This window comes from Caloenas nicobarica, chromosome 6 (assembly GCF_036013445.1).
Source record: "Caloenas nicobarica isolate bCalNic1 chromosome 6, bCalNic1.hap1, whole genome shotgun sequence".
In the NCBI taxonomy this organism is placed as follows: Eukaryota; Metazoa; Chordata; class Aves; order Columbiformes; family Columbidae; genus Caloenas; species Caloenas nicobarica.
The window spans coordinates 30,009,393-30,023,389 of record NC_088250.1 but is presented as its reverse complement, the minus strand read 5'-3'; the positions used below and the strand labels follow the sequence as shown (position 1 = coordinate 30,023,389).

The following is a 13,997-nucleotide window of genomic DNA, read 5'->3' as shown; positions in this document are numbered from 1 at the left end:
CAGTCGAGAGAATAATCTAGTCTAGTACCATCAATTGTAGACACTTACTGAGTGTGCATTTTCTAATGTCTGCACATTCAGGCTTACATACAGGGTTCAGTCCTCACAGTTTAGACACAGAGCTCTGATTCAACCACTGCAATCTAGCGAAGGAGACTTCTGTGCAAGACCAAGCAGATTTATCTCATCAGAATTCATCCTACAGACATTTGCTACCGTTAGTTACAAAACTCTTCAGTAGTAAGCTACTGGATGAAATTTGGACTCCTACCTGCAGTTCTTCAGGTCTTGAAATATAATTTCAAATGAGAAAAAAAATAAGACTGGGCAAACACCTTTTCTCCTCTAACACAGTATCACTTAGCAATGGTATTTGGATATAATCTGTAATACACATTCAGCAGTACACTAGCACTGCCATAAACTTTTGGTGAGCTCTTATTAAGCTTTGTCTCAATGTAGACAAAAGCAACAAACACTTAAGCCTTGCAGGCAGGGTGGAGAGTCTGTATTAGCTACAGTTTCACTGCTTTCTATTTCTTTGCATGACCCTTCCAGTAGTGTGACTACTGTAAGTAGAAAGTGGAATTCTTAACCAGTATAACCAGAACCAGACACAGGAAAATGATAAATATTGCTTTATTAAATTACTTTTATACTCCTACAAAGAAATTTTCTGATTTCTGTTACAGAATTAAATGAAGAAAAGTCATTGCTGTCTCTGCAGTTACCTAAATTTAGATACGATACAAAAAGGTTGTAAAAAGACCAGCCTATTCAAGTTACATAAAAAAGGCAGAGAATAGACGAGTTCCCTTAGGAATCTTGAGGCTCAGAAATATAAAGTCCTATAATACAATGAAATTAAGAATTCAGCAATGTGTTGAACAATTGTAAACTGTAACTGCACTAGTGGACCGCATTATTCAGCAGTTTCCTTAAAGGTATGAACTGTGAACTGAACAAAAAGTGGAGCTGCCACAGCAGACCTCATTTAGTTGTCCTCCCTTTCACTCCCTCCAAGTAAAAGTTGTGAGACCAGCGTTCAGCATTTAAATGATAGGAAGGAAACTTGCCTCCATAAACACCAGAAAATTCTCCATTCCATAACTATTTATATAAAGTAACTAGCTGTTACAAGTCAGTTTCAAGTAAAACAGGTGGCTGAGGCAAAAATAATCAAAATCAGATCATACACAATTTTACTGTAAATACAGTAATTTGAAAGATAAACACAACTATAGCACTGACAGGATATATCAATGCTGCCATATTATAGACATGATGTGTCAGTAGAAAATTAGGATGCCTATTATCAAAATCGAGGACATTCATTCCAGTCTCTGGTAATCTAATCTTAGTGCAAAACAGATGCTAAGACATATTTAGCAAAAAAGGTGATACATTTAAGGCCAAAAATTTGTTCAGTCATCACTATCGCTTCCAGATTCACTCAGCTGCAAGTCATTTCCTAGAAGAAAGAGAGTCATCATATTAGTCATTTTCAAGGAAATACTTTTATTCTTTCAATATATTCCCTTTCCCAATTAAAGGTTTACAAAAACTAATACCAAACAGGTCAGGGAGGTTGGACTAGATGGTCTTTGAAAGTCCCTTCTAATCCAAACAATTCTATGGTAAGATAATAAATAGCTGTAGAACCAAACTCCCCAGTGACAGAATCTTAGAGAAATCACTTTTCTACAATTTTAAAATCTTGGCAAGGAATTCATTAGCCACAAATGCATTTATTTAATATCACCAGATCACAAAAGACAACACCTAGCTATCTTTTCCACCCACATTTCCATGCATCATAAGTGAGAAAACTGCTGGTGAAGGCAGTTTTGTGGAAAACAAGTTGGGTTTTTTTGAAACACATCTGAATGCTACTCGCTGTGCTTGAAAACAAAGTGGTGTCTCAATCAAGAGCAGCAGCTCTTTGATGTACCATTTAAAGATGTATCAGTGACCTACTATTTCAAACAGGTTTTGGAACAAGTGAACAAACAAAACATCAAAAGAAATTTTACACAGCACTTTAATTTGGTGGCTATATATATATATATATTTCAAAACGGGGAAGTAAGAAGAAAGACTACATTGTTCTTGCAGTGGATGTCCATAAGCTTAGGGGATGGGAGGGATGGAATCTTTCCAGGATGACAGGTAACCAACAAAAAGTACAGCAGCTCGCTATACAGAAGCTACATCATATCTAGCAACTTTCCACACATTTTAATAATTTGTTCCAACTAGTATGCTTTCATTCACAGCTCCCTTTTCAAGCAGCCATTAAGAATAAAAAAAAAAGGGGGGGGGGGAAGGGATACGTCTCTGGTTGTGCAGAAATGGCCTAGAGATCAAAGGAAAATAAAAAAAAACAGAAAAAAAAAAAAATCACTGAAACTGAGTGGGCACACTATTTTCACATGCCCTTTCCTCAGCTGCAGCACCCACCCTTCACAGATCACTTTTACAGGTGGGGAAAAAAGTAACCTCAAGAGGGTAAAGCCAGCAAGGCACTCAGACTGGATCTTTTGTGATCCAGCACAGCATTTCTGCCAGAACACAGAAGTCTTTAACCTTCCTTTGTTTTGTATTGTGTCATCACTAAAGCTTAGAAAGTGGTACATGATTCTCTGCAACAATACAGAAAACACTTCATGTAAGACAAGAATAGTGAAGATGGCTGTTTCGAGCAATCTTTAAAGTACTACTGTAGACCATTCTTTTCCAGTCCTCCATATAGAGACATTTACAGCCATGTCATTTTAATAAACGTTAAAAAGCGATTTTGAAAGAACAAAATCAAGTAATATGTCAATGATTATTCAGGACAATGTATTATCCTGAGAAGTAATATCTCAAGGCATTAGTAAATTAAACCCATGCATTTATCACTCAGAGGAATACTTACAGTGCATTTCTAAAAAATGTCAGACCTGTTGTGCACTACCTACTTTAGGAGAGGACTGGGAGTACAAATAAGAAGATAACCTTCCAAATAGTGATTCTGCAGCCTTTAAAAGTTATTTCAACATAGTTAATAGAAATTACACAAACCCTGTAACACCAGCCAAAAATACCAATGGTTGTGAAAGCCAGCAGATGGGAAAAGCAAGAACTCCAAGTTCCAGAGTCAGAAATAATGCATTATGATTTACTTCAGCGACAACTTTCTGCCCCATTTTTATAACCCTACCTGTAAAAAACACCTTCAGAGAGATGGCAAAACATTATCAGACTGGAATTGGTAGTTTTCAGGTGGGTTTGGTACAAGAATGGGAAGTTCATGTAACTAGGACTCTGCAGAAACATCTAGACTCTGTTGTACTTACGAGGCAGCAAAAAAATTGGGGAAAACTGTTGAATTCAGTTTTCACAGTGCCAACTGCTTATTAGCAACATGAATTGGGGAAATAGATTGTGCTGCAAATGATGACATTTCCTAAGCTTTTAAATCAGTGAGTACAATACATTCAATTTAATTCTTGCAAGTTATATGGGATGGGGAAACTCAGAGGAGCGAGCTGTTTCACAGACCTTCATGGTCACACCAACACCAAACTAATACATGGGAAAATTATTTCATGACCAGCTGCTTGTACCAGCCCCAAGTATCAAAAGAAGTGAAGTTGTGCTGAATACTATGTACATAACACAAGGCGCCAGAATAGCTAATCTCTGCTGGATTTTCTTAGGAAAGTTACTTTATTTAACATAACTCTCGTTTAAACAAAACGCAGACATAAAGGAACATATGATCAAATATTTAAGAAAAACAGATTTATTAGTGCCACCATTTACAAGCTTTGTTATAAGGCAAATTGTGAGCCTATGTAATCAACTTCTGTTGGTATAAAGGGGAAGCAGCTGTATTTTGAGGGTGAGGGGCAGTCTTGAGCCCCGGATTCCTGAAGAGGTATATCATGTATATCTGACAGAAGTATTTGATTACCATGCTCTAGACACCACCTCCTGTGCTTTCCAAGTTCCACAAAACCTCAGCTGTACAATTTCTACATCCAAGATGAAACTCTGTGCTCTAACCCTTCCCCCAGCCCTCCGCCTGCACACAGCAAGCTGAAGGAAAACTTCACTGATTACCCAGCATGGCCCCGATTCTACAGAGGTGCACAAAACTAGTCACGCACATTAGAGGTCAAACCTCAAAACAGGATTAGACAAGCAAACAGCTTGTGCTGACATTTGTTGATTCAATATTTTATTTTTGTAAAGCATTATTTGAGATGGAAGAAGTGACTGTACAGGACCCCAGCTGAAAACTCTTGCCATTCAACCACTTGCTGTCCATTTAGTTTCTCCAGGTTTCACTCTCTTGCCAAATTCCCTCAGCAAGGGAGCTAGACAAACACATTCTCCTTGAATGTAACTTTTTTGATCTTTGTCTAGTTCAAGTGTACTTCAAGTGTTAACTGTACTGGACATTGGGGACAGAACCATTTAAAGCAATAAATAGATCTGTAACCATAATAGAAGTAAATGGGATTAAGCTAAAGTTCTAAGCAAGCTCAGTCAAGCCCAAGGCTTGATGCTACAGAGGTTCTGGCTGTCAATGGAGTTCTCAAGCACCATTGAGCCACCAGCTTTCCCTGTAATTGTTTTGATATTGTCATGTTTTAAGCAGCATTTTCTCAATATGACTGTTGGAACTGGTGGATTTGGCCACCTGTACTTGTATTTCTCAGTGGAAGCTTTGCCAGCTGGGATCCTGTCACTGGGGATAGAGCTTAATCTCTTTTTCATAACAGTTGTATTTAGAGCATGAAGAATGGGAAATCCCATTTGTAAATAAGGGTTGAAATAAATGGCACACTCGAAAGTTACACAAATTATAAACATGAAGACATTGTTCTCTACAGTGATAGTAAAATGAAAGCAGCATTTAGTCCTTCGCATGCAAAGTCACAGGACTTTTCAGTCTGATCTTATCTATTAATGCAGTACATAAATAACCATCACAGATATTTAATTAAGTATTCAAATACTAGCTACAAAAAACCTGTTCATGTTATATATTAAATACTGAAATAAAAGTAGATCTGCCAGAGTCTAAAATTTCAGTACAACAACTGTACATATAAATGGTAAACCATAAAGATCTAAAGCTGCAAAACAGGATTGATGGGACTCTCTTCAAATCGGGAGCCTGCAGCTAAGCACCCGATTAAAAGTGTAATAATTTTTGAAGAGTCACCATAGCTGAACACTCGCTTTTATGTCTGAAAACTCCTGCTATTTAGGTAGCAAACTTAAGGTTCTCTACCTAGTGGGATTTTCTTTTCTGTCCAAACTCTCCACTTAGCACTCAATTCCAGGCTGCACAGCAACCACTTATTGAAAAACACCACAGCTACTCTTCAAATTACATTTTTAGTTGCCTGAATGGGTGAAATAAGATAGTATCACCTGAGAGCAAATTGCCTCCTTCCTTATATGCCAAGGACAGTTTTGCCATGCTGTCCGGTGGAACAGTGCCATGAACAACAATAACTGAAGCAGCTAAGAATACACCATCTCTTCCGTAATTCAAAGTATTGCCAGTATACAATCCCATAGTTCTACCCAAGAAATTATAAGCATATGTTTTGGGAGTGCCCTGTTAGTTCAAGTATTTTCAATGCAAAATTACTGTTCTCCAGTCCCAATGTATATACCTGGGAGGAAGCCAGAAGAGCTTAGGAAATATCTCTGGGGACCAAGAACCTTCCAGCCCAGTGTCTAATTCAAACCACTGCTGAACAATCCAACCCTAGCATCACTTCCCACAGTTTTAATTATAACCAAAACATACTTAAAAACAATATGGTTTCCTCTCAGAATCTTGATGTCTGGAACTGTGCACTAAGAAAAGAACAGCCTTTGTACTTACGTAGTGTATTCATCATATGACCACTGCTCTCTTGGGATCTGTTATGACTGGCATCTTTGTCAGGGACAGCCTGTTGTGGTATGGCAGACACAGTAGGCTGTGGCTGCAAATATGGCATTGACATAGGAAGGGAGGGCTTCATTTCCTCGTCTTCAGAATCACTAGAACTATTTTCACTACTTGATGAAGAGGATGAAGAACTTTTCGAGTCAGATGAACTGTCAGAGCTACTCAGCTGGTCCATGATGCTGGCTTCTGCTTTCAGCTCTGCAAACAGTGTGATTTGTTTTTCAGTAAACATTTGTCATAATTGAAAGAAGAAGAAAGAAAAGTCAACAACAGAAATCAGGTATGCACATTGTAGCAACAACAAGACCACCACCACCACACCAAAAAACCCACCAAAACTCTCCAGAACAACGAAAAGGGCACAAGGAAGCATCCAGCCTGTCATGTGATTTTCTTCTTTCACAGCTTGGGCACTTTCTCTCTTTCAAGCCAAGTATTAGAACAAGGGTGACTGTGAACCAAAATGCTAAGCCCACATTCCACAGGGTAGTGCATCCCACATAGCTTTTGATTTCTGCAGCTAACAAATCTTCTGTATTTTCCTTAGCACACCTGAAGATGCCTTTCACTGACTAAAAGCTGCAGTTTCAATCACACATATAAGTTTGCTGTAAGATGTCTGCAGCTGCACCCAAAAAGCTTCCCAGCAGTTCAGCATTACAACCAAGACACTTGTTTGGACTTTGTGACATTTTGCTCAAAATCAAGTTAAGTTTGAGAATATCCGAAGGAACCACCTACAGTTCACTATTATGAAGATTTCACCAAATCCTTGTTCTTTTTGTACATATGGGGGTGGGGGGAGGAAATGTAGAACAACAAGAGGTAGACAAAAAATACTGGAAATTAACAGATCGAACTCACTCAACCACCTTGCATTCTTGATGAAATAACTCACCTGGCTACAATAATATTTAGGAGAGTACGACTGGATAGATCGTCCTGCGCAGTATGCATTTTTATATATGTTAGCTGAAGTGCAGCATACAGAGGAATTTAAGTCTTGCAGAAAGGCTACACATAATAATTGTGCAAAATAGGGGTGCTGCTGAAGCAACAAGTCTGAAACAGACTACTGAATCATGGTGGATGGAGGGTTTATACAGTGACTTGAGGAGTTACCCAGAATGCAGAAGTTCATCATTACACAAAATTGTAACTACCCAGACATTTGTTAAGATGATCTTACAAGCACCTGGAATATTTCAGGAACAGCTTTGATATAGCAGACATGAAAAGCAAGGTGGAGAGTGGCTCATCTCACTTCAGATTTACCCAACACAGAAGAACAGGTCTAACACAAAAGTCACAAAGACGCAAAGTGTCTCAGAGCTTCATCGAGAGAAGACGGAAAAGCAAAAGAACAAGTTTGAACACAAACTTCCATGAAGCCTTCCAATTCTGAGTTATCAAAGGCCACTCTAAAGGACACGTGCTTAGGCCAGTCAGCCTTATCAAAGGTTGGTCTAAAGAAAAATGATTTTCAGGAAAAATGGCACCTGCAATAGCACAGCTATGGCTGCAAGGACAAACTAATCCAGTGCCAAGGAAGAACAGAAATTACAGTAAAAGACCATACTGGCTGTCTTAAACATAATGAAAGAGAAGGGGAGGGGAAAATTACAAAAAGGAAAGATCCTCCTGTTACTAAGAATGTGTATAAAAGAACAGCTTAAGGACAGAAAAGGAGCCAGAAAGGCTAAGGCAAAATTAGGATACAGCTGGCCAAAATATCAAGAAGTCATTTCAAAATTAATTCTAGAGAAGAAATCCCAACAAAAGAACTGATCTACCACACATCTGGAGCTGTAAGCTAACAAAGATACCACTCAAGTCCTATGCACTTAATTTCACTTCCTCTCTGCTCTCACTAATGCCTAAGATGAGAAAAAATTAAGTGTAAGGCTTACAGTTAACAGCAATAACAGATGAATAAGATCCCTGCCTTGAATTTTGAAGTAATTTAATCTGACAGAATTTAAATTAAGTATTTTCAAACAGCAAAGGAAGAGCTGTACATATACTGGACAACAAAGGTGAAGTGATCTTCCCCCACCTGAGCGAGTTAGTAACAAGTTCAAGGTAGTGTATGTAAGCAGGAATAGTCAGTTGCACAACCACAGAATGATTAAGGAGGTGACACTTCTGAAGAATGTGAGAGTTTCTGTGGATCACTACACACAGTTGTACCGCACCATGCTATTGTGGAAACAACAAGCGTTATACTGGGTTTGGTCTTTGTGTGTAGAGATGAACGGTACTGGCAAGACAGTCTTCCTGCTCAACGCGGCACTGCTAAAGCCTTAGCTGAAACACCAAATGTGTTCAGGCACTATACTTCAGGAAGGCTTGTTGGAAGATGCCTAAAGGAGAGTGGGAATGCATCGAGGATCTAGAAAACTTAATATTTAAGGAAAGATTGAACCAGCTGGCATCATTTGGCATAAATAATGGGAAAGCCATAGCAACTTCTGAGTACACAAAGGACTGCTCAAAAGCAGAGTAATTTGGTCTATACTTGCATGATAAATACGAAAATAGTAAGGCCTTACTGTAAGATTATTTATTAGTAAGAACCTGAACAATAAGGTAAGCAAAGCCCTGGAATGGCTTGCCAAAGAGGACACAGAATCTGTCACTGGAAGGCTTTAAGAACAGGTTAAAAATTATGTCAAATATCTGACTTTAGGACAGAAAGATGGACTAGATGACTATAAAGTGTCCCTAATGTCCCTGTTTGTCAATTATTCCACATTATTCAGTAGTACTCAAAATTGGGCTGGCACTACACCAGAGTTTGATACATGTTGGCAGTCACTTTGGTGACTTGCAATATGTTTGACGCCACCACTCCCTCCAGAGCAGCAGACCACCAAGACAAAGTATCATTTCATTCTATGTGCTCAAGTGCCCCTTCCTCTTTGCAACCTAACCTGTATTCTAGTACTGTTCTGTAGTACAGATTTCTGGTCAGAGTTTAAGACCAAAATGGAAAAACAAACAAACAAACCAAACAAACAAAAAACAGGAAGAAAAAAAAGGGAAAAAAACCACCAAAAAAACCAAAAAACAACCAAAAAAACCAAAAAACAACAAAACAAACCAAAAAACCCACCAAAAACTTCATAATGACAGAGCTAAGAAAAATATCTGTTTAAAGGAATTCAGAACATCTTGGGAGGCAGATGTCAATTCTAGTCAATGAAACTGCCACCTGTCAGCATTTCTGTAGCAAGTAATTACCACCTGCCGTCTTCCTCATCCTCCAAAAGGAAATAAGGCCTCCTATTAAGTGAAACATGAGTATCGCACCAAACCAGAGTCTCTCAAGAATATATAGCCCCGTTCAAGGGACGTTTTATGCAGGTTTTTAGCTGTCTTTTGCATTGGAACCTCATCTTTCACAAGGTCCTATCCAGTAATTTTAAATGTATTTTGAGCTGTAAAACACTGTAACCTATATGTTTGCTGCATGCAGAGAAAGAATGAGGAGTGATGTCAAAATGGAAGTGACTCAGTTGGTTTCAGTGCCTCAATACAACCAGCTGCATACTTTGTTAAAGTAGCAGCAGAAGACAGAATCAAGGACAGCAAGCAGTGGGACCCTTGGCATTATTAAGCCTAATGGTTCATCTGATTTTTTACCTTAGCAAGTTTCAAATACTGCTTTGTTACCACTCCAGCCAGTGGTCATTCCTATATGAGGGTAAAGTGCTTGCCATAATCAACTTCTAGTGTGAATCTCAAATAAAAAAATAAAAAATAAAAAAACCCAGCCACACACACACAAAACCACAACCAACAAAACCCCCAAACAAAACCACAAACAAAAAACCTTGGCTCTTAAAAAGTAATTGCTAGTTAAGAGCAAAGTTTCCGAAACATTTGTGCTAGTGGAGCTTACCTCGTTCAATATCATCCATAGGAGAAGACGGAAACATCTTCTCTTTTGGTGGAGAATTTTTAACATTGTTTGGAACCTTGGTTGCATTTCGCATCTGCTGCTGTTGCTGCTCTATGCGAGACTGGACTTTACTGCTTCCTTCAGCTCTGTGTGTAAGAGCAAAGATTTTTAATTACTAGAAGATCGGGTACAAGGAAAAAGGCAAGAATACAGGGGATACAGTACCTAAGTTATGGAACTATTTGTCATGCCTTTCTGAATAGCATCATTAGATTTTTAGGTACATTATACTGGCAAATAAGTATATATAGATTTTTTTTTTTTTAATACAGTACTAATAACTTCTTAACCCTTTTTCAGTTCATTTGTTTCTATACCTCACTAACCAGGATTATTTAAAAATAACTCTGCTGGAAATCACTTATGTAGACTCAGCAGCAGGGGAAAAAAAAAAATCAAAAACTTGATATAAGAAAAAACAAGCTATTAATATTACTGAAACATGCCACAGGCCACTTCCAAACAGATTTTCCCCCACCCTTTAAACACATCAGAAAATAGTTACCATCTCTTTCAACAATGTGACAGTTTTTAGTTAAAAAAAAAATTCCCATTTCTTTCTCCAGTCAAGACTCAAAAGCTGTGAAGGCAGTGAGAAAGCAGGCTTGTCACTCTATTGAACAAGGCCAGGTACTTTCTAAAAATGACATTTTGCTAAAAACAGTAGTCTTGCATCTCAATTTAGACGCGGTAACAAATCAGTTTTCACAATGAGCAAAGCACAGCTGTCTCCCCGGTAAATCACCCACCTCGTTTTTTTCACAGTGATGTTGCTACTAAGTTTCTCTAGGCGGCATTCTCCAGTGTCGTGGTTGATAATTAAGATACATTCTTTCATGTAAGGCTTCTTTGAGCCCTTGAACACAGTCACCGGTGGAGTCGAGCCCTATTAAATCAAAAGTCCAGTAAGAGTTACTGCTACAGTCTTTTTTTCTTAGGAACAGCAATCCATCACAGAGATGACAAGTTCACTACAAGTGATCATTTCTAGCCTTTAAACGTGTTATTGGTTGATTCAAATTAGTCATAGTAGCCATGACCAAAAGCAGCTGGAAGGGGATTTCACCCAGCTTGGCTTAATTTGAAGCTGATTAAATGCTGTTTTCCCAAAGAGACCACGCTCACTGTAGGACTGCTTTTACCAAAAGGGGTGTCAGTTCCCATATCAGTAGAGCAGTAAGGCATGGCAGGCAGTAAATTTTTCCTTTCCAGTCTTTCCTGCTTTAGAACTGCGCTAGAGCAGTAAATACCAAGGGGAAACTTGCACTGCCAACATCCACATGAAGCTTTTCTGTGTACGCAACACTTCTGGGTCATCCTACAGCATATGTGCAATGCGGTGAATACACTTAAAGCTACAGTGCAGCTCTTTAACCTGCAGGTCTTTGTAATTTTACATTCTTAGAGCAATTGTTTTTCTGCTCTAAAAATCACACAGACAGCTCTGAAACAGCACAGAAACTTCATACTCTTATGACAAGAAAATAAATCATTCCCTTAGGCCCACCACTCTTCAGCCACCACACTCACCTCAATATTTGGCAGTGTTATTGTCACCTGTTCGCCTTTGCCAACTTCAAGGTCTCCTTCACAGGACATATCAATAGATGCAGGCTTAAAGTCATCTAAATTAAAAAAAACAAACTGGATTATTGACAGGCTTTTCAGGAATCTTACAAATGTAGACACCTTTCAATTACAGTTGGAGGTTAGTAAGTTAAAGCCTTTTTGCTAGTGTATCATCTACCATTCCCCTAAGCAGATAATTCTCTAAGTCAGGAGAACTCAAAGTCAAGATGGTTTTCTCAAGATTCAGTATAAGTGTTAGAACCTTCCAGTTAAAACTGCAAAAATGCTTTTAGGTTTTAATGGATAAAGAGGCTGAGTGAGCTGTGTTATACTTCAAAAGATAAATTCTCATATAATTACTTTCAGAAAAAGCAATAATCAGTTCTTGAAAATGTTGATCCCAAACATGGGAGATGTAGACAAGAAGTCACTGAAAATGCAAAGAACAATACCTATCCTCAATATCCGTTTCTCTATCCTTTTCTGATTTTACTACAACACATATGTAAGAAGCTGACCAAAACTTGAGTTTCAGTATATTGATTTTTGTCAAAAGTGAAATTACTTCCCCGTTAAATATTAGTTTCCTTTTTGTCTTTTTTGACATCTAAAATATAGATTGAAATAAGTTTTAAACAAAAGAAGATACCAATTTCTGGCCCTTTTCAAAAATCTGAGACATTGAAAATGGGCATGTGTTCAGGCACCAGAACTACAGCTATGTGAAATACATATAAGTATGTTACTATAAAGTATTATTTCCACCACAAATGGACTGGTAAGGGCTAGAGCTGAAGGGCCTGCCTGCACAGACAGAGAGAGGGGATGGAATCAAGAGGCCCTGCAAGGCACGTGCTAACACATGCAGGTTTGAACCCGCAGTTCCAGCGATCACAGGGCCCGTTGGGCACCCCGGGGTGTCGGGTGTGCTGGGGAGCAGCACCCTGTCACAGCTGAAGGGAAGCACAGAGGGACCGGGCACGTAAAGGGCGCCCACGAGACGGCACACGCTCCTGGCCTCGCAACCTGTCACGTCACCCGCGGCTGGCAGCACTCTGTTATGGCTGGGCAGCTTCCCAGCTCAACAACCGCCTGTGAGCCGCAGGCCAGGCAGCGCGGACCGCAGCTGGGAACCCTGGCTCCAGCTCGCACACCGACCGGGCGAGAAAACCAGGCTCCAGGAGCTGGCGGGCAGGACAGCGCGCACAGCAGAAGGCTTTGAGCTCAGACACAGGTTACAGCCCCTGCTAACCTTGTTTATGGCAAAACCCCACACGTCGTCTTACAGGGATAAGGGTAAAATAGTTCCACGGTTTCTCATCGGGAATTAGAGAACGTTTGCTTTAATATACAGCCACTGGGTGGTTAATACTTTAGAAAACTAGGACATTGATTCCAGTATGCATAAACAGACTTCTGATCTTAACTTTTACCCTTTACTCATTTGTTAACAAAAACTTAAGGTGTTGGGGAAGAGTATTTTTGCACATGCCTGTGAGGGAACTGATGAATGTGCCAGTTTCTACGTCTCACTTGTTGAAAAGAAAGAGAGCTTTCAAAACAGATTTCAGAATAAATCATCAGGTTACAGGAGTCAGCAAGAAATCGTAAAGGCAGGAGGTATAAGACATGGTTTTCGGTTCACTTTAAAATTAGGATAAATTTCAAGTTACGTCATTTGTTTAAATCCCTTTATAGCTTTTGCTCACTCTCTCTTCCTCTCCTACAGACAACCCTACTAAGTGCCGTTCCGTTTGCTCACAGAAAGCACTTCACTCATCTCGCTGCACTGCACAGGGGACATTCTCCAGAGAACGTACGTGAGACGGAATCTTGGAGATCAGTCTATAAATAATGAGACATCAAACCCAGAAGCAGCAGTCCTAAATTACCAGAATTATAATCCTAAGAGTATTTGTTTCCTAGCTACCCTCAGAATCTTTGAGCACACTCCTCTCTAGATAGTAATTATGTACTCAGGGAGGGTATAACGAGCTTTGTGATTAATACCGCCTTTAACCTTTGATTGCTGAATTACACTTCCAAAAAAAACTAAGTGCAGGGAAGGGTGGCAAAGCCAGAGATATTCTGTTTTTCAGCAGAACTGCATCGAGAGACCATTCTGGATGCAAAAGGCGTAAAAATGTGAAGTTAGTGCCCAGAAAGCAGCGAGGGGGACCAGCCCCGACAGCGTTGTCGCCCCTCCCGGGCCCGCCGGTCCCCTGAGGGGCCGCCCCATCCCCACACTCACAGCGGACGGTGTGGAAGGCGCAGCGCGGCTGCTTCTCGAAGGTCTCGCCCAGCTTCAGCACTCGCTCCTTGGGGTCGAAAACCGACGGGACGGCTCCGTTCATCGCGGCGCCCCAGATCGCGCCTCACACCATGGCGAGCCCGAGCGGCCGCCGCCGCCGCTGCCGCCGCCGAACATCCCTCGCACCGCCTGGGACACGCCCACACACCCCCCGGCTCCGTGCCCGGGTTGGTCCCGCCCACCCGGCG

At 40.1% G+C, this 13,997-nt stretch overlaps 1 protein-coding gene across 1 annotated transcript; it reads right to left on the bottom strand.

Moving 5' to 3' along the window:
- Window positions 1–663: 663 nt before the first annotated feature.
- Window positions 664–13,923, bottom strand: EAF2 (ELL associated factor 2). Its single transcript, XM_065637988.1, has 6 exons — window positions 13,750–13,923; window positions 11,460–11,554; window positions 10,679–10,815; window positions 9,870–10,015; window positions 5,897–6,163; window positions 664–1,471 (listed from the first exon to the last, which is right to left on the bottom strand). The coding sequence occupies exons 1-6, from the start codon at window positions 13,850–13,852 to the stop codon at window positions 1,425–1,427; spliced, it is 795 nt and encodes a 264-aa protein (XP_065494060.1). The 5' UTR covers window positions 13,853–13,923; the 3' UTR covers window positions 664–1,424.
- Between the last annotated feature and the right edge of the window lie 74 nt (window positions 13,924–13,997).

Bases quoted from the DNA above. Each gene is read 5' to 3' on its own strand.
- EAF2 (XM_065637988.1), bottom strand. From the start codon at position 13,852: ATGAACGGAGCCGTCCCGTCGGTTTTCGACCCCAAGGAGCGAGTGCTG. The intron at 10,816-11,459 runs GTGAGTGTGGTG...TTGATTTAATAG, and splicing joins TAACACTGCCAAATATTGAG to GGCTCGACTCCACCGGTGAC. The intron at 6,164-9,869 runs GTAAGCTCCACT...CACTGTTTGCAG, and splicing joins TATGGATGATATTGAACGAG to AGCTGAAAGCAGAAGCCAGC.